Source organism: Neofelis nebulosa, chromosome 13, assembly GCF_028018385.1.
Source record: "Neofelis nebulosa isolate mNeoNeb1 chromosome 13, mNeoNeb1.pri, whole genome shotgun sequence".
NCBI lineage: Eukaryota > Metazoa > Chordata > Mammalia > Carnivora > Felidae > Neofelis > Neofelis nebulosa.
This window is the reverse complement of record NC_080794.1, coordinates 26,534,049-26,558,308: the sequence shown is the minus strand read 5'-3', so window position 1 is coordinate 26,558,308 and position 24,260 is coordinate 26,534,049. Positions and strand designations below refer to the sequence as shown.

At 37.3% G+C, this 24,260-nt stretch overlaps 1 protein-coding gene across 29 annotated transcripts in view; it reads left to right on the top strand.

Annotated features, from left to right (window-relative positions):
- Window positions 1-24,260, top strand: part of ANK3 (ankyrin 3) — a 342,851-nt gene that overhangs the window by 103,631 nt on the left and 214,960 nt on the right. For 16 of the 29 annotated variants that reach the window (XM_058696391.1, XM_058696392.1, XM_058696389.1 and 13 more), the window contains exons 2-7: window positions 3,690-3,791; window positions 4,181-4,279; window positions 4,493-4,591; window positions 12,971-13,069; window positions 19,561-19,746; window positions 21,588-21,686. In XM_058696391.1, the coding sequence (XP_058552374.1) occupies window positions 3,690-3,791; window positions 4,181-4,279; window positions 4,493-4,591; window positions 12,971-13,069; window positions 19,561-19,746; window positions 21,588-21,686 (684 nt within the window). Of the gene's footprint in view, window positions 1-3,689; window positions 3,792-4,180; window positions 4,280-4,492; window positions 4,592-12,970; window positions 13,070-19,560; window positions 19,747-20,402; window positions 20,427-21,587; window positions 21,687-24,260 lie in introns of all 29 variants that reach the window. The other 13 variants (XM_058696413.1, XM_058696401.1, XM_058696403.1 and 10 more) reach the window with 1 other exon arrangement.

The window sequence follows — 24,260 nt, the reverse complement described above, 5'->3', positions numbered from 1 at the left end:
TGTGTAAAGAGTGACTCCCAAGTTTTTGATGAAATGACAGCTCAGAGACACAACACATTGCTATTGAGCCAAATACAAAATATTATATATTTTTAGCATTAAGGAAATAAAGAGCATCATATAGGTACTAGGGATAGAATTTGAAAAAAAAAAAAAAATAGGGAAGAATCCATTATTTACCCTGCCACTTAAGCAACATGATTTGGTAAAGTGTAAGAGGGAGGTGAAAGCGAGCCTTCACTGGTGCCAGTCTGTTTCTCTCACCTCTGTGCAGCCAGATGTCAGCCTTGACTAGCGCCCCATCCATGTTCAGCAAATATTTGTGGAAGACAGGGCTGCATTGTTTGAAGGTGGTTGAGAATAAAAGGAGGATCTTCTTGGTTCTTCTTCTGAAGGCAAGAATAACCACACTCCCTAAGTTGTCATTTTTCTTCAAGGCAGGCTTCATTTTCTTCCTCTTGCTTTTTCTTTGTATTTTCTTCCTTCATTATTGCCCATACTTTTTCTTGGAAGTATAAAGTAGCTGATTGTTCTGTATCAGTGTGTTAAGCATGCCTGTGCATAACAGAGGGCTGAGAAAAGGGAAGAAAATAATTTTATTTTGTTTCTTCTCTTTTTCTTAAAGTTCTCAGGTGATAAATTAGCTACCTTAGAGAATTATTTGATACTAGGGTCACTGGTGAGACATATACAGTGAAGGTATCCACCGGAAAACTCTTAATCATTTATCTACTGCTTATGGATTCATGTTAAACATGTTCTTAAACATGCATCCGTGAGCAGGGTTGGCAATCCCGAGCCACATGAAATCAGTGTGCAAATTTTGTGTGCACGCACAGGTTTGGTGTGTATGTGCAGATTTGGTGTATGTGTGCATATATGTACAGTTGTTGAAGGAAAGGGATTTCTTTGCAACTTTTGTTAGTCTCAAAAGAATCTGAACTCCAAATAGGTAGAGAAGCACTGGATTAGAATTTTTTTTATCGTTGTATTTTGTTTTGCTTTAGAGATTCTGGTGAGAAAATTTCGGAGAGGAAAATGGGCAGTATATACAGTTGTCAAAACTTTTCAGATATGGAATCAACTCAGAGACTTTCCTTGAATTATGATACCTCTGTTTGAACTTCTTTAGTAGCTGTTTTTATGCATTCAGAGTCAGAATTGGGGATGCTTAACTCACAGTTGTTATCTCTGGCAGTTGAAACATCCAATACTGATGTCATTTGTTCCCAGAACAGCCTCAGAGCCCTTCTGGGCAAATTCGCTGATAAGTCATTGAGCAGGCACAAAGAAGATGATGTTTTACGGTACAATGAGCCATCCTCGCATAGCTAATTTATTTCTAACTGGACTTGAAACCAGACAACCGTGCCCCCAACCATCTCAAAGTAGCAAACCTCTTTAAAAACTGTATTTTATTTTTCTTGAAATTCCTTCAAACTTTTGGTTTGTCCTTTGTCTAATTTGAAGCCATATCTCTTGTCCTCCTCTTATTTAACCCTCAGTTCTGATTAAATGATTTGGATGCTTGACTCACATCCCAATTTTATTTTAGCAATAGCTACGTGTGTTCCCAGATACCAACTCAATGGCTTAGTTTATCATCTTTGGCAGTCAGCTTTGTATTCTAGCAGGTTCTCCATTTAGATAGCTGCTGCTGCTGTTACAAATAAAACTTCCTGTATTGTTGCAGGCAATATTTTAATTAGTACAGTTATTTCCATACAGTTTACTTATTTGTTGATTCATTCATTCACAAAACCATTTTTAGGCACCTGCTGTGTGCCAGGATGCTTCTAATTGCAGGGGAAACACAAAAATGAATGTTATACATACAGTCACTGGCCTGCAGTAGGTCAAGGCATGTGGTAAGTCAGGCAGGCCTACAATCTGTAAATAAATTGGTTTTCTCTTTATTTAGAGCAGTGGTTCTCAGCTGGGAAAATCCCTCTTCCCCAACTGCCAAGGGAAATTTGGCAATTCAGGATATATTTTTAGTAGTCACAAATAGGTGATAGTTGTTAGAGGCCAGGGATGCTAATAAACATCGACACCAAACAAGACCATCTCCCACATCAAAGAATTCCTTGGATCAAAATGCCAGTGGGGGTGGGTGGTTGGCTGAGTTGGTGGAGTGTGCAACTCTTGAGGTTGTGGGTTTCAGCCCCATGTTGGGGATAGAGATTACATAAAATAAAATAACATCTTTCTTTAAAAAATGCCAATAATGCTGAGATTGGGAAGGCATGATTTAGACAAAGGAATACTTCTTCAGGGAGAGGTGTACTGCTATCAATGAGGAGGGTGGAACACATAGAAATAGTGGCCTATCCTTTGAAGACCTGAGCAAATCGAATCCTAACTAAATTGACCCACACCAGAACCAAAGACTCTTCTGAGAATGGAATTTCCTTTATCACAATTACATTTCCAAGGATGAAGTAGACTCCTCAAAGATTGGCATCTTGTCAGCTTTCTGTATTGCCTACCCCTTGATCAAGGCTACCTCTGCTTATTCTTAAGGGACTTACAATTTAGGGAGGAAGAAGGACAGGTATACCAAAAACTATAATGCTGTGTGAGAAATACCTAGAGGAGTCAACAAAATTCATGCTTTGTGAGCACCAAGCAATTAATCTCTGACTGGGAGGTCTGGGAAGTCTTTCCAGATGAGGTGTCCTGTGAACAGGGGCTTTGAAGGTATTTGCCAAATGGCTGAAAGAAGACAATTTCCTCTGTTATTTCAGCCATACCCCCACATGATGGCATTGATAACCAATGATGAGATGTTTTTGGCTACCCTTTCAGGAAAACCTGCTTCTATGTTGTTCTACACTGAGCAAGACTCCTTTACAAGTTGTGCAGACCCAACTTTGAATTCTTTCATCTCCCTGTCTTCTTTCCATTAAAGGTTCACTGGTATAGGTGGTTTCAACCCCACAATCAGAAGTACTAGTGTTTAGCAGAAAGGCAGAGTTGTAATTTTGGTGAATGCATTATAGATTTGGTTTTTGTTGCTTTCCAGTTTATAGGTATTTATTTATTTGCTCTTGCTAATGTTCCTAATAGAGTTTTCTTAGGTGGTAGCCTTAGCTTGCTTGAAAATATATGGAAAGTACTCTTCACAATTTGTACAGAAATTTATAAATGCTTTTCAGAAACATTCTATGTTCTAACACATGGCTTTGTGCTGTGGGAAAATCCAAGAGAACACCCTACAAATTAAACTAGTATAATAACATTAAACATATTTGTGAACCTATGAATTGAAAAATTGGTGGGGACAGTTAAATATGAAAGAATGGAATAGATGTTAAATTTCTGTAAAATAGAATAATGAGATTTTCATAATGAAACCACCAGGAAGTTAGAGGATTTCTCTTTAGTCCCTAGGAATTGTATGTTGATTGAAGGCACCTACATATTATGGGAAATTTTCTCAGTTATGACATCACACAAAGGGTAACTTTGTATACTTGAAACTAACTTTTCAAGAATTTATCCTTTTCCTGGTGATTTCACAAAGACTTTTTAGAGTATTTTCAGTATTTTAGAGTATTGTTAGAAATACAATAGTTCAATTTAAAAATATTGACTTTAAAAATCTTTTTAGTTTGGACTATAAGCTGAATTGCTCTAACATGTATATGGGTTTCATTTCATCAAAATGTTTTTCTTTTTTCTTTTAGTCTGATGCCAATGCAAGTTACTTAAGAGCAGCTCGAGCTGGACACCTTGAAAAGGCCCTTGACTACATAAAAAATGGGGTTGACATAAACATTTGCAATCAGGTTAGTTGTGGTTTTTGTTGCTGTTTAATTTTCTAGTTAAAATTTTAAAAAATCAAGATTATAAACTCCTTGAATCTTTCCTTAGTTGTTACCAAGACTTTCTCTTTCTTGCCTTTTTTCTTTTTTCTGGCTAAACATCATCAGTCAGATTTTCAAATTACTCTGCTTTGTTAAAGGGGCATTCACACATGTAGGTATACAAAATTTAGTAAAAAATGATACCAGAACAACCTGCCTAATTTTCAAGTACCTTTATTCCTAATTCAAGATTCTATACTGCACACATACAAGTGATTGTTGGTGGGATATTATCTTCAGAGTTCTAAGTAGACTGTTTGCTGCTCTATTTTCAACCTGCTGAGTAAAGTTTTCCCTTCATTCTTAATCAGAATGGGTTGAACGCGCTCCATCTTGCTTCTAAAGAAGGCCATGTAGAAGTTGTTTCTGAACTGCTACAGAGAGAAGCCAATGTGGATGCAGCTACAAAGGTCAGTATCACATATTTAATGGTTTTTATGTCAATTGACAGATTCAGTAAGGATTCACCCTTTGATAAGAATCAGGGCAAACTTCTCATGAGATACTTATCAACCAACCATGTTCTCTTTGGGGAACTTAGAAACATAGAAGGATTCCATATTTTATAAAATGTTGAAACAAAGAGATAAAGAGGGTGAGTGATGTATCTTTTCCTTTTACAGAAAGGAAACACAGCCTTGCATATAGCATCTTTGGCTGGGCAAGCAGAGGTGGTAAAAGTCTTGGTCACAAATGGAGCCAATGTCAATGCACAATCTCAGGTAAACCTACCAACTCTATTGCCAATAAATTTTGTTATAATTTATAAATGTTTGGGTCAAGTCCTTGCTTGGCATATGTATCCTCTGAGAATATAATTCCTAAGAGTTATATTCAGTGAACAGTTATGTTGTTGCAGATTATTTAAATTCATATATATCCTCATTTGCAATATATTTATGTGAGAGAGATTTTTAAAAGTCATCCATCTAGAAAGGGAACCCTCTTGCACTGTTGGTGGTAATGCAAACTGGTGAAGCCACTCTGGAGAACAGTATGGAGGTTCCTCAGAAAAACTAAAACTAGAACTACCCTATGATCCAGCAATTGCACTATTAAGTATTTACCTAAAGGGTGCAAAAATACAGATTTGAAGGGGTACATGCACCCCAATGTTTATAGCAGCATTATCAACAATAACCAAACTATGGAGAGAGCCCAAATGTCCATCAACTGATGAACAGATAAAGAAGATGTGGTATATATTTACAATGGAATATTTCTCAGCCATCAAAAGGAATGAAACTTGCCATTTGCAAAAACATGGATGGAGCTAGAATGTATTTGCTAAGTGAAATAAGTCAATCAGGGAAAGACAGATACCATATGATTTCACTCATGTGTGGAATTTAAGAAACAAAACAGATGAATATGTGGGAAGGTGGGGGGAAAGAGAAGAGAGAAAAACAAACTATAAGAGACTCTTAACAATAGAGAACAAACTGTGGGTTGATGGAGGGAGGTGAGTGGGGGTAAATGGGTGATGGGTACTAAGGAGGCTCTTGTGATAAGCACTGTTATATGTAAGTGATGAATCACTGATTTCTACTCCTGAAACCAAATTGCACTGTATGTTAACTAAAATTTAAATCAAAAAATAATAAAAAATTAAAAAGTTATCCATTTATGAAACTGTATGACTGGTAGTCATAGACACAAATATTTAGGGAATATTTGTAATGTAGGGTCTTTTACTATTTTATCATGCTAGCTTAGGTCCAGCCTCAGTATTTATTAACTTACAAAGGAAATGAGAGTTCCTGTAAATGAGGAAATGCTCTTAATAGTTCATAATATCTCAGTGCTTTATATAGCTGAAAATGGGAAGACACTGCTTAATTCCTGTTTAGTAACTAAGGCCTTCTTGTTGTTCCATGAAACAGATTAAAATAAAAAAACACACAGAATAAACTTTAAAATTTCCTAAACTAAAAATTCCAGATTCTTTGTATTGGATATACATTAATAATTTATTTAGTAGTTCCTCCTGTGTGCTCTGAGTCTTGCATGAAGTCCTAAAAAGAACACAAGTATATTACCGTTTGGTAGACTTTCAGTCTAAAAAAAATTACTTTAAAATAGGTTTAAAAATTGGTCCTCATAATCCAAAATTTTCATTATTTGAGTTCCCACAGAAATAAGATTGTATAGAAAAGCAAACATCATCATAACAGAAATATTCACTAAGGACCTGACCATTTTTAAAACTGGCCCTTGCTCAAACGTTCCTTCTAGTTGGATGCTTTCATCTACCCTTGTGTGTCAGTGTGAACTCCAGGAGGTTGGATACTGAACAAATTGATTATGGAACAAAACAGCAAGTTTTGCAAGACACAGGATTGCATGAAGTTAGGGGGATGGCATGGGGGAACACTGGCTGCACAGCTGTGGGTTGTGTTTTTTTCTGGCAATGTGTGAAGAATTAAGATGATTCTCTGATAAGTGTTTCAAGTGAGAATGAGTTGAAATCAAATGGTTTAATGATTTAATCAAAGATTAAATTACCCTCCCCCCCAAAAATTAGGTGAGGTCTTTGGTTTGCAAAATACATTTGCAAAAAGACTGTCTTTTTACTTAAGCAGTGAAAATAAAAAGTGAAGGACATCAAGCTACCATATAATTTTGTTGGAAAAATTACCCTTTTTTCCCACGGAAATCCTATTTGATTTAGGCTTTGTTCATTGTGAGAACTTGTACATGCATCCAGTTATAGCCAATATTTGCTTAACTCATAAACTTGCTTTTACAGTTTCTAGTTTTATCTTTTACAATAAAGTCTCAAACTAACTTTTTTCATTATAAGTGTACTTGATTTCCTCAGCCTTTTTCAGTACTGATTATCTTTGGATAACAGGATCCTCCTATATTTCATGGGTCCACAGAATTGCAGTGACACCCTCCATGGTTAGTAACATGGTTCCGATGCTGTTAGATATCAGTGTCATGGAAAAACAACTGTGTGGCACTTCCAAACATGTGCTTTCATGTATATCTGATCTATTTTTTTTTCTAGTTGCTTGTGGTTGGACCTTTGATCCATGGTCTATGCCTCTTTATTCTGATTCCCTATGAAGGTTTACTTGGACCAATGATGCTTTTCCAGAAAGGAATGTTATAAAATTGAATATTGACAAGTAAAATATTTTGAAGGAGATACAGAACAACTGACCATAAGCAAAACACCATGCTTTTAAAACATTTTTTCAAATGTCCCTATAACTTTTTACTGGAAAATAACTAATATTAAGCTCTGAGAGAGTGAGAGAACTCTTTAATCCATTTTTTCATTTCCTTTCTCCCCCACAGGAGAAGACATAAACCTCCTCCTTTTAAGTAATGTGCATATTCTTGACTGTTCTTTAGAGCACCCAGAGTTTTAAACCTCCTTGACAATGAGAGACTCTGCAGTTGAAATCAAATCCTAACCAGATTTGATTTCAATTGGTACACATTCCCTGCTGATGACAAATGAGAAGAATAGAGCCCATGGAATTTCTTGTTCCTTACAGCTGTGCTTGGCGTGCCCTGCCCCCCAGTTCACAGTCAAGCATGGCGCCTTCATTTGGACACCTGTCCCCGTGTGCCTTTCAAGCTGCGCCATTCCGTGGACAGAATAAGTAATGAGATGGTCATGCAGCAAATGGGTTTTCCATGATAATTTCTGGTGGGAATACTTCAATAGGAACTCTTACAAAGGACAACTGAGATCAAATTCCATTTAGGTGTCAGCACAGAAAACATCGCAGGAATGTTAATATTCAAGAAAGACCACATCCCTAAGTGAAATTTTAACCAAATAGGTAATATTTAGTAGCCAACAATAAATAGTATAAAGAGAGTCCACCTCACCTTCCTTGTGTATAAAAGTTCTCCTTATCTTGAAAATAAAAGTGAAATTGGGCAACAGCAAGTTCTGATCTTATAAACTGAGGGTCTGTAAACTAAGAATTTTTAGATGTCACTTTAATTCTTGTCATTGCCTTGAAGTTACATCTTACTAAGTTAGTTAACTCTTTCTTATCTTACTTAACATTCCAGAAATGATTTAGGCCTACCCTGAGAAAGAAATTGGGTTGAATAATTAAATTGTGATTATAAAGAACTCTACTATGATTAACTCCATAATACTTTGTACTAAATACAGCAACAATGATTAGTAGTGTTTGCAAGTGGAAACTCTCAAATTACCACATCAAATGACATCCCTCACTCTTTTCTCCTTCTCTATCTTTATTCTGTAATATAAGGCACCGTGTTCATAAAGAAGCAAGGTCTGTTTCAAATAATATTTTATCATAACTATCAAAGTATTCTAAGTGGACAAATTTTCATAGTGGTATTAGCAAAGACAAGACCTTTTGCAGGTATTTGGTGGGGGTGTTTTTAAAAATTTTTACATTGTACTTATTTAAGTTATGAATAGGTGATATATTCACATGGTTCTACCATCAAAATGCATGGAAGGACAAACTGGAAAACCTCTTCCCACTCCAACCCCCATCTGCCCATCCCCACCCATCTGCACCCCAGGGTGAAACAGGTAACTTCTGACTAGGTTTCCATGTTCCTTTTCAGAAAGGACAAGACCTTTCGATTAAACCAGTGCCTCGTTGGTCTTTTTGTGTTTTTAAATGTTTTCCTTCGGTGAGGAGGTCAGGTCTTGAGGAAGTCAGAAAATAGGTGTGGTCCAGATAAAGCCTCTCTGACCTTTGACCTTATAGCACACCGGTAATCTAACCTACATTCACAAAAATCAGTATCACCTGTAAATCAGTGCAAATTTATCACCATGCCCTTATAAACATTTTAATTCAGAGCAGCACTTCATAAGTTACACCAGCTGGCTGTAGAAACCTAGGATGGATAAAAAAAGTTCATGGATAAAATTTAAGCCCTTACTTTCTATTTTATTTTCTTTGGGTAGATATTAAGCAGCATGCCTCAGCATGGTCTATAAAGTTGTAGGTCTGTATATTTGAATGCTTATGATAATATCACAATAAATGTTCTGAGCCGAAGGTACTGAAGATAATGCATCAAATCAGGTATCAACGAGCATACTTTCTCAATCTTGAACTGTTCTGCCTTTTGAAAATTGAGTCTATTGTTGCTACAGAAAAAAAAAAATGCAAATTAGGCACCCATATGTTCCCTTTTGGCCAGCTCTTTGTTTTGGAAATTTCCTAAGTTAGGAAATTAATTTAAAAAAAAAAAAACAGTGGTGTACTTTTTTATCTTAAAAGAAAAATAATATTCTTTCTGAAATCTGACCATTTCCCAATGTAGGTGCTATTTTACAAAAAATCATTTCAGCTGTAGGTTGTCCATTGACAACACATTGGAATCCTTGTGCCTTAAGCCTCTTTGTATGAGAGTGTAATGATCATATTTTCATTCAGTCTTTCCAAAGGATGCTTATAATTACTCCCTAGAACCATAACTAGATGGTGTACATGTATTCTCATGCCATGTTGATCCTTTCTTGATTTTAAAAATTTGTATTGGGATTTTTGGGATTAAAACAACAGAAACTAACTTGAACAAAAATGGGAATTTATTGAAATTATTTGGGGAACACATCAAATAGAAAGCTAAAGGAGCTTTTTGGAAAGCTTTGGTAACCAGAGAGTTAGGGTGGGAGTAACCAGAAGCTAAACAGTAAAGTTGCCCTTCAATAATAGTTCTTACACATCATTTGAGAGGGGGGAGGGGGGATTTGGCAGAAAATAGAATTAAGAAAAATAGAGAGTAGACCTGGAAGAGAAAACAGAAGATATCCTGTACATGTGCCTACTCTGTGGTTGAAGAAGTTCAGGCTAAATTGTCTTAAAGTCCAACCAAGACAGGCACTACCAACATTTCAGGGAAGAGGTAGTGCCCTAAAGAAAATAGGAGTGATAATGCTAGAAGAGTCAGATGCTTGCTGACCAAAAATAAAGCAAAACAAAATAAGCAAACAATCAAATTTCCACTATAAAATGGAAATGTCCATTATGGAGGAAAAAACAAAAACACCAAAAACATTTTATCAATATGAACCACAGAAGTAAAATGAGACCATTCATCCCCATTCAATGCCATATATTGTGTGATTCCATTTATATGAAGTGTTCAGAACAGGCAATCCATAGAGACAGAAAGCAGATTAGTGTTTGCCAGAGGGCATGGGGAGGGGTCAATGGGGAGTGAATAGTAATAGTACAGAATTCCTTTTTGGGGTGATGAAAATGTTCTGGAATTAGATAGTGGGGATGGTTACCCCACTAAATTTTACACTTTAAATGGGTGAGTTTTATGATATGTAAATTATATTTTTAAAAAATATATAAAACTGAAAAAATGTGAAAGAATGTGACCATTCAGAAAATGACCAGCTTTCAGGTAATGGCAATAGAATGGCAAACACTAACAAAAAAAAAAGAGGAGAAGCAATTGTGGGAAATGATTAATTATAGGGCTCAATCTTACTGTGACTCTTATCTACATATGATTTTTGAGTAATCACAGTTCTACACAGTTCAATTTCTGCTGTTGTGAGAAAGGCATGTGGAATTATTTAAAAGTCGTGCTTGTTGAGAATCACTCTTTGAAAGCTCCAGGTCTGTAAGCTCCAACATCCCTTAAACCTCAGTACCTGGTTTTGGATTATCTTCCTGGCTCATGAAATGTTTTGTTCTGGAAGATAAACTCAAGAACTGTCTACGTACATCAGGCCAGAAGCCGGGTATTTGTATGCAGACCAGTGTTCCTTAGGTAACCTTGAACGACAGCAAACCTCTGCCCTGAAGTTGAGAGAATCCATTGACATAAATTGTTGATATTTATGTTTGAGAGAATAACATCTATTTTCAAAATTTTTCTTAAGAACTTTACTCCTAAAAACTGGACCTTCCATCTGGAAATTTCAGCTGGTGAGGAAAGACAGATACTCAGTAGTTCACTGAGCTATAACAAAAATCCCCCTAGTTTTTACCTTTTTCTTCTTTCTTAATATTTTCTGTTGTTTTTTTCTGTTTTTTTTAAGGAATATTTAACTCAACCAAGAATTAAATAATCTTCCATCTTGGTCAAATAAGAAAATAAAAAAATAATCGGCAATATAAGGGTAATCCTAAAGTACCTCTCAGTTTCCCTCAAATCTATGGGAAGAGTGACAAAGACAAAACACACCAGGCACATACATACATACCTGCGTGTATGCACACGCACACACACACACATATGTACACATACATTTTGTTGCAATTATTCCACGTTTAATGTTGATCAAACCTTTCATGAGAGAACAGGATAGCAGTGAACTTCAGTGATGTAATTTAAAGGGAAGAAGCTTGAATGCTTTGTCATATTCTCTAGCCTCTAATCTCATGTCTCTAATTTTGAGCTTGGCAACCAGATAACCTAGCATGTTATAATTATATGTAAAATAGAGTAAGTAGAATAGATGAGCTCTCTGATGAATAAAGTATATACACTATGGTAGATTTGTTATGTGACATCACTTTTATCTGCTTGAGGATCTTTTTTTTTAATTTTTAAAGTTTTATTTTGTTTTTGATGGGGGGATGGGCAGAGAAAGGGGGTCAGAGGATCTCAAGTGGGCTCTGTGCCCAACAGCAGTGAGCACGATGTGGGGCTGGAACTCACAAACCTTGAGAACATGACCTGAGCCAAAGTCGGACACTTAACTGACTGAGCCACCCAGGTGCCCTGCTCAAGGATCTTTTTAAGTTACTTTTAAATTTTTAGCTAAAAGCCAAAAGAGTGGTGTCACCAGAGGCTGAATTATAGATAAGTAAGGTAGTCATATAGTCACTGATATTTATAACAATGAACCTAAACCTTTTGAAGTATAAACGTTTGAGTAATATTTGGTACATTTTATTTGGAATATATTTACCTATATTCCTTGTAATTGCATAATGAATACAATAAAATTTCCAGAACATACAATTAAACAGAACTGTATTCTTGAAAAATGTATACAAAAATTGGTGTATGTATTTGGCAATAAGATTTTGAAATATTACATAGATGAAATATTCAAATATTTCATAAATATGAAATAAATTGTTCTAGAAAACAAGCACACATATGCAACATATTTTTAGTCAAAAGCTTAAGATGTAATGTACACATTCATTTACTTTAATCCAGATTCTTTGGCAGTGGCCACATTTCAGACAAACATAAATACACATATAGAGTGTGTATGTGTATGTGTATGTGTGTGTGTGTATTCTGAACATGAAAATACTATGGCTTTGCAAAACAATGCAAGGAAGGAAACTTACCAAAACGTAGACTACTAATTGAATTCTGTTTTGAAATTGAAGTATACCTTTTTGCATATTGGTGTCCTTTCCTTTGCTCCAAGTCATCCCATTTGTAGCAACTTTGAAGCTATTTGAAAGTAATATAAATTCCTTCCAAATTGTGAACTATTTTAGACTCTTAATTTAATTTTAAAGTATTACACCTTTATATGAAATGGCTAATTATTGTGTGGGGAAAAAGTTCATTGGGACACTGACCAAATGTATTTTTCTTCAAATCCTTACATCATCTAGGAAAATCCTTTGCTCATTGTAGGCACTCATTAAGAGGTTGATGATTAAACAAATGTACTTATTTATCTAAAGTGGATCTATTGGTAAAGCATAAGAGACTGTTAAAAACTGAGAACAAACTGAAGGTTGATGGGGGGGTGGGAGGGAGGGGAGGGTGGGTGATGGGTATTGAGGAGGGCACCTTTTGGGATGAGCACTGGGTGTTGTATGGAAACCAATTTGACAATAAATTTCATATATTAAAAAAAAATAAAGTGGATCTATTGGTATGAATTATACATACACCATTAATTATAAACTATACCCAAGTTACAAATTATAAGTGTTATGTTATAAAGTACTTTGAATTACACTTATAAATTCTGCTTAAACTATCATGTTTAGGCTTTCTAATGAATATGAATATCCACATTAAAGTATTATTAAACTTATTATACATGAGCATTTTCTGAAACAAAAAATACCAGTATGGTAGAAAACTAGATTGGCCCCATAAATCCATAAATAAACATTTTATTTCTTCTTTTGCAGAATGGTTTCACACCATTGTATATGGCAGCCCAGGAAAACCACCTGGAAGTTGTCAAGTTTCTTCTTGACAATGGTGCAAGCCAGAGCCTAGCCACAGAGGTAAGATATATTGGTTCTTTCCGTGGGTAAGTTCCCATGTTTACAGGGCATTTTGTAGGCTTGGAGTTGTAACATGGAGAATTTGTCCCACTAGTATTTCAATTGTAGTCATATATTAATGTGGGGATTCCTTATTTTAAAAAAAAAAATTTTTTTTGATATTTATTTTTGAGACAGAAGAGAGCATGAACAGGGGAGGGTCAGAGAAAGAGGGATACACAGAATCTGAAACAGGCTCCAGACTCTGAGCTGTCAGCACAGAGCCCAACACGGGGCTTGAACCCCTGGACCACGAGATCATGACCTGAGCCAAAGTTGGACGCTTAACCGACTGAGCCACCCAGGCGCCCCAATGTGGGGATTCTTAAATGTTTATGAAATACACTAGAAAGTCTATTCTTCATCTTTAAGGAATCTTCCATTGCATAGATATCCTTTCTGCTCTTAAATGCCTGGCTCTATCTTATAATTGAGCTATTTACTATTTACATATTTGTTTTAAAACACTTTTCTGTTTCTTATAATTTTGCCTCACAGGGAACCACTGTTTTGAAATATGTTTGTAATAAGACAAGTTTGAAATCTGTTTGTTCCAAATATAAGTTAGTGTAGTTATAATAATTGAATTTATGTATTTCTAAAATTAACTGGATTTAATTCATACTTTTCAACAAAACTATTACGTTTTAAGTGTTAGATTAACATGGTATTGAAGAAAATTTTGCGGTCTTGAATAGAAGAGTTATTTTTAAATAAAAAGTTATTTAAGTCAGCGGGACTGTCTTAAGTAATACAGTTTATTTTTTAAACTAAACTGGATGGAAAATTATGATTCCTGCTGAAGCGTATCACTAGAAATCTATTGCTAGGGCACCTGGTGGCTCAGTCAGTTGAGCATCCAACTCTTGATTTCGGCTCAAGTCATGATCCCAGGGTGGTGAGATTGAGCCCCGCATGGGGCTCCACACTGAGTATGGAGACTGCTTAAGATTCTGTCTCTCTTTCTCTGTATGGCTTATTTCACTTAGCATCACACTCTCCAGTTCCATCCACGTTGCTACAAAAGGCCATATTTCATTTTTTCTCATTGCCACGTAGTATTCCATTGTGTATATAAACCACAATTTCTTTATCCATTCATCAGTTGATGGACATTTAGGCTCTTTCCATCATTTGGCTATTGTTGAGAGTGCTGCTATAAACATTGGGGTACAAGTGCCCCTATGCATCAGTACTCCTGTATCCCTTGGATAAATTCCTAGCAGTGCTATTGCTGGGTCATAGGGTAGGTCTATGTTTAATTTTTTGAGGAACCTCCACACTGCTTTCCAGAGTGGCTGCACCAATTTGCATTCCCACCAACAGTGCAAGAGGGTTCCCGTTTCTCCACATCCTCTCCAGCATCTATAGTCTCCTGATTTCTTCATTTTGGCCACTCTGACTGGCGTGAGGTGATATCTGAGTGTGGTTTTGATTTGTATTTCCCTGATAAGGAGCGACGTTGAACATCTTTTCATGTGCCTGTTGGCCATCCGGATGTCTTCTTTAGAGAAGTGTCTATTCATGTTTTCTGCCCATTTCTTCACTGGGTTATTTGTTTTTCGGGTGTGGAGTTTGATGAGCTCTTTATAGATTTTGGATACTAGCCCTTTGTCCGATATGGTTTCACTCTTATGTGGATCCTGAGAAACGTAACAGAAACCCATGGGGGAGGGGAAGGAAAAAAAAAAAAAAGAGGTTAGAGTGGGAGAGAGCCAAAGCATGAGACTGTTAAAAACTGAGAACAAACTGAGGGTTCATGGGGGGTGGGAGGGAGGGCAGGGTGGGTGATGGGTATTGAGGAGGGCACCTTTTGGGATGAGCACTGGGTGTTGTATGGAAACCAATTTGACGGTAAATTTCATATATTAAAAAATAAAAATAAATAAAATTAAATTAAAAAAAATAACTGCTAAAAAAATAAAAATTAAAAAAAATAATAAATTTTGCGTTCTTTTTAGTAAAAAAAAAAAAAAAAAAAAAAGATTCTGTCTCTCTCCCTCTGCCCCTGTCCTCCTTTCATGCTTTTTCTCTCTATATATCTCTCAAATTAAAAAAAAAATCTATTGCTAATATTAAAAGATCAACATTTGGGTATTCTTTATTTTTAACAAAATCATAAAAACAGATGCAGGGCTATCCCTGTCAGAATAGGGTTCCTCTTACATTCTGATGTGCTTTCCAAATGGCACAAGAAAGGTAGCAATAGAGGAATTGCATATAACCTCACCAAGCTTTTGAGATATGCCTTCTGGGGAAACCTCTAAATAAATGAAGAGGCAGTTTGCACAAAAAGAAATACAAATGACCATAAATGTATGAAAATATCCCATCCTCTCTCATAGTCAAATAAATATTAATTTATTAATCAGTTAAAAAATTAGACCCAGTCTTTTGCCCAGGAGATAAAGAAAAGAATTTGGAGAGTAGAAGAAATTGGAACTTTCCCACAGTATTGGTAAAGTTGACCATTGGTTGCAACACTTTTGCAGAACATTTAGCAGTAACTGTCAAAAATTACTATTTACATATCTTTTTATAATTCCACTTCTAAGAATTTACATTCCAGATGTATTAGAAGGAGATGCCAAAATGGTATATGAGAAGTTCACCAATAGAATTAGAACAATTTTTTAAAAACTGAAAAAAACCTAAATATGCACCAGTAGGAAGCCTGTTTCATAATGTTGCTATACTCACACAATAACATGCTATTTGGAATTATCAGAAGTGAGGCAAGACAATATGTACTGATAGAAGAAAATTTCCATGGTATATTGTTCTCAGTGGTTTATTCTGAGCAGTAGGAGGGAGATTTACTTTTCACTTTATACCCTTCCATACTGTTGAGGATTTTTATCATGAGAATGTATTGTTTCTATAATAGTACTCTTAAAGGCAGGTAAGAACTACTGAATTATAAAAAAAAAAAGAAACTACATTTGTTAGGCATAGAGCAATGCCTACTTGTTGGATAAAAGAAAAACCCATTCCCATTTTTGAATAAAAATACTAAATAATATAAATATCCTAATGAAAGTGATTTCATAGCACTTTTTTTGCCTGTGAAGGACAGGCAGTTTTAGACTGTGATATACAGATCACTAAGTATCTCTCCTTTAGCAGCAAGCATTAAGTCCAACTTACTGCTAAATCTTTGGCATGATTATGGTTTTTAATTTTTTTTAATGTTTATTTATTTTTGAGAGACAGAGTGTGAGCAGGGGAGGGGCAGAGAGAGAGAGAGACAGAATCTGAAGCAGGCTCCAGGCTCTGAGCTGTCAGATGTGGGGCTCGAACCCACAAACCGTGAGATCATGACCTGAGCCAAAGTCAAATGCTTAACCGACTGAGCCATCCAGGCACCCCTGATTATGGTTTTTAAAACCTTTCATGGGGTGCCTGGCTGGCTCAGTCTGTGGAGCATACGACTATTGATCCTAGGGTTGTGAGTTGAAGCCCCACACTGGGTGTGGAGATGATTTAAAAAAATAAAAATCTTAAAAAAACAAACCCTTTTCTGTATTAACTATGTACTGCATATCCCCTCTTTTCCATATACATCTTCCTTCTTTTGCTAATTAAGATTCTGAAACATGAGGTAAATGTATTTGTTCATTTACCCCACAAATAATTATTAAGCACCTATTGCATGCCAGATACTCCCCAAGGCAATGAAGTTTCTCTTGGAGCTTCCGTAATATTTTCTTTTGGCTTGTTTTTTTTTTTTTTTTTTTTTAAGAATAACTGCACAGAGTGAACCAAACTGTTTAAACTAGGTTTGCAACCAAAATCTGGAGCTGCTAATTTTAGCTATTGACACCTTAGAACTGGTATCTTTGTGTTTTTAATTGGCTTATTGCGGGAAGCACATTCTTAGGGGTGCTGATGTTATCAGTTGCAGTTAATTTTCTGGTGCAAAGTCGTTTTCTTTATGTATAGGCCTTGTGGGTTTAGAAGTTCATATTAGCAGAAATGTAGCCATTTACTTATGATTCAGAACCATAAATGGGCTGTCATTTTTACCCTTTAGATTTTTTCCAGGTTTAAATAAATTTTTTTTTAATGTTTAGTTTTGAAAGGGAGAGAGACAGAGACAGAGCATGAGCAGGGGAGGGGCAGAGAAAGAGGGAGACAGAATTCGAAGCAGGCTCCAGGCTCTGAGCTGTCAGCAGAGAGCCCAAAGCAGGGCTTGAACTCACTAGTGATGAGATCATGACCTGAGCTGAAGTCAGATGCTTAACCAACTGAGCCACCCAGATGCCCCCTTTTTTTAATTTTTTAAAATTTTTAATATACTTTGTCCAGGTTTTAAAAGGGAGGTGCCACCACATTCACTCTGTTTTGGTGGGGAGGAGCAGAGGGAGAGGGAGTGAGCGAATCTCAAGCAGGCTTCACACCCACACAAAGCCTGTCCCATGACCACAAAATCATGACCTGAGGTGAAATCAAGAGTCAGCTGTTTAACCAACTGAGCCACCAAGGTGCCCCATGTTCCCTCTTAATACATAATGTTCCTTTTGCCATTCTATCCTTTAAAAATGTATTTTTCTTTTGCTTTGCAAAAGTAATAGATTATGTAAGTGAGAAGGTATAGGAAAAAGCAAAAAGAAAAAAGAGCCAATGTTAATTTTCCGTAGAGTTAACACTTTGTTTATTCACTAAGACCTTTTGGTACATGTTATCTTTACAAAAATGATGTCATATATTTACACAGTTATGTAGATTGCTTTTCTCATAACATTAAATTACATTCTAAACTTTATGTCCTTAAGTGTAAATCTGTGATATTCTTTTGGGGATGTCTTTGTTGTATTCAGCTTTCTTGTCTTTCTTAAGGCTACAGGGACAGTCCTTCTAGCCACATTAATGATCATCCTTTCCCTCGTTTGAGTCTTCTTGGAAAAGTTGAAAGGGGCAGATGGAACTTCAGCTGGATCTCAAAGCATGAAGAATGGATAGAATTTGTATATGTAGAGCAAGGAGGAGGACATTTCAGGGTGAGGGTCATAGCACGAGTATAGGAGCTGGAGCAGAAATAGTTTGCACATCCACAGCTAATACGGAGACTACAGGAAAGGATTTATATGAGAAGAGCCTGGTATTGGGGCCAATATTTTGCACATCCTTAAAAAGAAACACAATGATGTGCATTCAGTCAAATAAGTGGTAGGAGCCCTTATCTGGTTGTTCATCAAGGAAAAGAATGATGAAGGTGGTGGTTTAGGAAGACAAGACATTAGTATTCAAGTAACTAGATTTTCTTTTCTCCCTTCCAAATACCCTTCCATTGGAGTAGTCCTCCACGTGTAGCACCAGGGCTACTGATATACAATATCATGAGCCAAGTGAAATAAGTAATTCGCCATTTCTCTAGTAAAAATAATTTATTAATGTTCTTTTGAGTGTCTAATAATAAAAACATTGCAGAATTCAAATTTGAAAGCCAGTCTTAAGATTGTCTACTCTGCACTGTTTATTCTGCAGTCAGCAATACTAGACCATCCACAAATTACTTAACCATGGTAAAATCTGTAGCTGACTTTTCTTTGTCAGGTCCCAGGGACATAACAGGAAGACTCAAAATATACAGGAGTGTATATCTGAATGTATCCTAGTCAGATTGTGCATGATCCCTGTGTGTTCTCCCTTGGTTGGTCAGAGAAGTCAAGAATTTTTCATAAAGACCTTTCCTAAAACAGCAATTGCTACGATTCATTAATTAACATGTTTAGATTGACCACCAGATAAATGCTAGGCAACAAGGTACAGTGATGAACCAGATAGGCATATCCCACAGCTTTAAAATATCAGTGGGGGGCATCTGGGTGAGTCAGTCTGTTAAGTGTCCAGCTTCAGCTCAGGTCATGATCTCACAGCTCATGAGTTCGAGCCCCACATCGGGCTCTGTGTTGACAGCTCAGAGCTTGGAGCCTGCTTTGGATTCTGTCTCCCTCTCTCTGCCCCTCCCCCACTCACACACTGTCTCTCTCAAATATGAAAAATTTAAAAAAAATTTATATATCAGTGGAAATTTGTACATCTTATTTAAATAAGATCCTCTGAAAATTTTGCTTGGATTTAACTTGAAATATTATTGTTTTCACTGTGGTTATTTTCTGGATATTGAAATTATGGTATCTTTTTCCTCTTTATGTAGTACTTTTATGTATTTTCAAAACTTACCCAGTTAATGTATATCACTTTTTAACAGAAGAAAACCCATAAACTTTTTATAAATTTCTTATCATTGTATGTTTTGGTAAATATAAATAAGATAAATGTATATAATATAAAATATAAATATAAATGTGTCTTTCACATGTCTGCCTACTTGAATATGCTAGCTTTAACAACCTAAACAAAAATTGGTCACATGGTCGCATTCTTATTTATTAATCAGAAAGAACAGATCCACAGGCATCCTTCTTGACCCATCCATTTATTTGCAGGATGGCTTCACACCATTGGCAGTAGCTTTGCAACAAGGTCATGATCAAGTAGTTTCTCTGCTGTTAGAAAATGACACTAAAGGAAAAGTGCGTCTTCCAGCTCTTCACATCGCTGCCCGAAAAGATGACACGAAAGCCGCGGCCCTGCTGCTGCAGAATGACAACAACGCAGACGTGGAGTCAAAGGTGAGGCACGAAGGAGGTGAGCTGGTCATGCCACTCTCCTGTGTCAGGCACCCACACTGTAAGAATGCCTGGTCTCCCTTTTGGCAAGCTTGCCCCAAACACTGAACTTCGTGGGGAGTGATATAAATACGTGTCCAAGCACCTAAAGCTAGGAGGTAATAACTGTGGACACTGCCTGATGCATGCTAACAGAAAGGCCACCTCAGGCATTAATTAGTATGCCCTTGTCAGTTTCCTTCCTTTTACCATATATTTTTAACGTATTTAACATGTCAGCTCAAACACCAGGGTGTAAGATTAGAAAACTCTAACAACGATGTGCACAAATAAACCTTTGGTTGGTATCTAAGATGAGAGGCAATGCACTGAGTATTGATCGGTTGTGGAGAGCATGCTGGCAGCCAGAGTCCCAGCCGAAAATTCTCATGGCCTTGACATGTACTCCCTGAAAGTCTCTGTGAAGGAAATGTGGCATTTGGAAGGGGCCATTGTGTAGCCCTTCATTCGGTCTAGCTTTCTTTCTGTGCCTCTTGTGTTCCCATCATTGCTTTCATCCTCATTACTTAGCTGTCATGAGCTTGCTGCCGTCCATGTCACCGACAGTGAACTAACCGTTCATTTTTTCCTCCTCTTTGCTTCCAAATGTGTTAACCTAGATGGTGGTGAATAGAACAACAGAGGTATATATATATATAAACATATACATAGAATCTGTATCTGCATCATCATTTCCCCATCACTTAGTGCTGCTGCCTCATTTCTTTCCCTCCTTCTTTGCATCGCCTTCTGTAGGCTAGATACCTGCTTTCCACCCCTGCCCCCCAAAGTAGCATGTGCCAGAGAAGATAGTAGTTTGATTACCAGGGCTTTCTGCAGCTGAACCTGGTGTTGGAAGGGACGGATGAGGAATCCTTGAGACTTAAGGGCATCGCAATAGAGTTGTGTGAGATGAAGAGTTTTGACGCTTTAGATGCTTATCAGCTATACCTGAAGCTGCAGACAACCCTGTCATTCTACTCATCCAGGACTGATTCTTCAGAGTTCTGCATGACACTTACCCTCAGTGGTGTCAGCAAAATGAAGGTTACCTCTGAATGGTAGCAATATCTATCTCCCACCCCTTCCCACAAGACTCAGTCAGATAGCTAGCATGGCTAAGTAGCTTGCTAACAACTTAGAAATGCATCTAGTTCCTATAAGGTTTCAATCTTTGGGGACTAAGTGAATCGCTGCATGTTTTAGCATTTTTTAAGGAAGTAAAATGACCTTGAAATGGATAAGCTAGAAACATGTGTTATTGAATAGGCATTTACTAATAAAGAGACCAACTTGTGGATTCTTTATAAAATGGAATCACCCATTATACAAGACCAATTGTAGTGACCTCCCCCCAAATTGGTTTTATCATTGAAATTGGCATTTGCTCTGTATTAAATATATTAAACAAATTGAATTTTGACAAAGAGTTTCAATGGACAATTCTATCATTGATAATAAAACAGCAGTACTAATCAAACTTTCTATAAGCTATAGATTTTTCTTGTCATTCCTGTTTTGACTTTTTGAAACGTTGGCTTCTGTATAGTTCTGCTACTGGACTACTGAAATTATTCAGTCTGCACCCTTGGTTCCTTCCTGGCTATTCCTCTGCCTATGAGTTTGGCGTTTATTTGAAACCCTGTGAACAATTGGCACTAATTGAAAGAAACCTAGTACAGAATGGAATGTGGACCTTAGCATATTTTGCTTCCTCCTTTTTCTTTGGGCAGGGTTATGGTTTTCGCGTGTCAGACAAGGGGCCGGCAAGTGTCCATTGAATGCCTGCTATGTTTTCTTTACAGAGTGGCTTCACTCCTCTCCACATAGCTGCTCACTATGGGAATATCAATGTAGCCACGTTGCTGTTAAACCGAGCGGCTGCTGTGGACTTCACGGCAAGGGTAAGAGCATTGCAGTATGACCTGCCCTGAAAGTATGAGAAACAATTCTGAGCCCTCTGTTCCCAGCATGAGGAGGGGATTGAGACAGATGACCTCCAGGGGTCCTGTCTGCCCCTGTCTACCCACATGGAGAGCTGTGGTTTTCTACTTTTCCTGCTGTGTTTTCTTGCTTTTATATAGGCGCACCTATTTCCTAACAGAAAAAATAAGCCAAGATCATGGGAAATGGGGGTGGGGAGGATACATATATAACCGAACATGTAGAAGATGCAATTCAAGGAATCGTGACTGTTTCCCATGTACTGGGAAAGTACAAACCCTTCCCCAAGTAGAAATTTCCAAGACCGTTAGAAATAAGTCAGATGGCGCTCATCGTGCTTTAGGTATCAGGGTCTTGACCTTGCAGATGGGAATATGGTGGAATATCTGGATGAGACCTAAACTTCAGAACCCAAAAGCTAGAGACCATCTTTTGCTTTTATCCTCTGTCTCCTACAGACTTCCATAATGAGTAACAAGGTTCTGTACCCTGAGTAAGTTCTTATCCCTGGAGAAAGGAGTTACAGTATCGTGTGCACCAATGGATGGAAACTGGGATATCCAGACCAGTACTGCTCTGAGCATAAACACCAGTCCGATGCTAGGTCCGAGCATAAGAAACCTCAGCAGCAGCAGTAGAAATGAAATAGGAAGCAGGATAGGGGTGGATCCAGACTCCCCGGGTTCCAATTTTGGCTTTAACTTTTCTCTCTGTATCCCATCAGTTTCCTCATTTATAAGATGAAATGATCTGAATTATGAAGTTAAATCATAACACAATAATATCACCACTCCCTCACTGGGTCACTGTGGAGTTTAAAAGAGAGTGTATGTAAAGCACTTAGCACAGTGCCCGACACATTGTCGACAACGACAGCATCAGCACTGGGATTTCGAACATAGCATGTAAAGTAGTGTTTTTGCTAAAACCTTACACATGAGGAGAAAATGGGATTAGATGACACTGGAGAGAGGGCGTATGCTGAAACTAGCATTCATTCCCGATAGCTGTGGAAGTAATACCATGTTTGAAGTCACTACCATGTGGCGGATGCCAGGCTAAGCATTTTTCAAACGTCACTTATTCAAAAACTGTTATTTATCCCTGTTTTACAGAAGAGGAAACCAAAACTTAGCAATAAGAAGCAGCTGGTCCGGGATCCCAGAGCCAGCAAATTAGGAAAGGCAGGATTTCGGCCCCAAAGCTCCTAACCACACCAGTATTGTGTCTCCTGTAGGTGACTGTAGGGGTTCATTTTTCCTTCTCTTCTTATAATTCATTAGTTCTATAAAAATTAATAAGAACTCAGATTGTACTAATATAAAAGCTATTTCCTACACTATTGTCATCAGCTTGCTGTAAGCCTTTATCGGTTTTAATGACTCAAGAGTGCCAGTCAGTCCATGTCACTGCAGAGCTCTGTTCTTACTGCATTAAGTGTATCCTTGGGATTCACTGACATGGCTGGGCTGAAACCTAATTTGACCTTTTGAAGGACAAAGTGAAGCACCTCTTTAAGTCTAGCATCAATAGGGCATGTCAGTGTTAAAACTGAAGTTCTTGTCTTGAAGATGCATTCTTCTGGTTTTATTTCTGTAATATACAGTATAATGAAAACCTCATTAAATCACATCTTCTAATTAGGACATTTGGAAAATTTATGTCAGGGTAGTGTTTGAAGTTTGTCTTTGTGCCATTGTTCAGAAATTTCCTGATGCTGAAGTAATGAGGAATTTAAGAGGACAAATTACAGTATTTTTGGACTCCTTCAAGCAATTCCAAAGCATCCACTTACCTTAAAACGCTGAACGTGGTAATCACAAATGAATGCTAATTTATTGATTAAAGATCAATGGAGATCTCAGACCCACTTCCTTAACCTTGCCTGTGGTTTAAAATAACCACATTGTACTTATGTATAAAATATGTTAAAATTCAGAGTGTTTTCTGATTTACAAAGGCATTTTCTCCAGTCATCCCTAATTAACGAGGCCTGCCCGCACTCTGAGCTGAAAGCTGTGCTTTAATTGGATTGTACTTTGTAGGAGGCCCGTGTGGTTGCTTACACCCCAACACTTGAGGCTCCCCTCTGGTTGGTGATTGATGACTTGCTTTAGGAGGTCAGAGAAGAATTAGTCTTCACAGACAGCTTAAAGAAACCCATTTGAGGTTCCAGATCTCTAGTAATTCTACTGCCTAGGAATCCAGCATCTGCACTTTGGTACCAAGGCCTCTCCCTGGCCAGCCTCAGCAGGGTCTTTCTGAGTCCCAGTCCTCCAGGGATGTAGCAGAAACAGCAGCTGGAAAGTAAGATACTGTGGAACACAGAGGGGAACAGATTTTACCTGGTCAGAACAATAAAGGAAGGGTCATTAAGCCCTGCTTGCTAAAAGCTAGCTGCAAATCATGACCGTAAACCATATGCCTCAGGAACCCGGTTCGAACGAGGTGTTGATTAGATGGTTGGAGGTAAATTTCAAATAACAGCAGCCCTTGTCTTAGGGGGCTGTGATATCTGTTAGCTGGCTGTGACG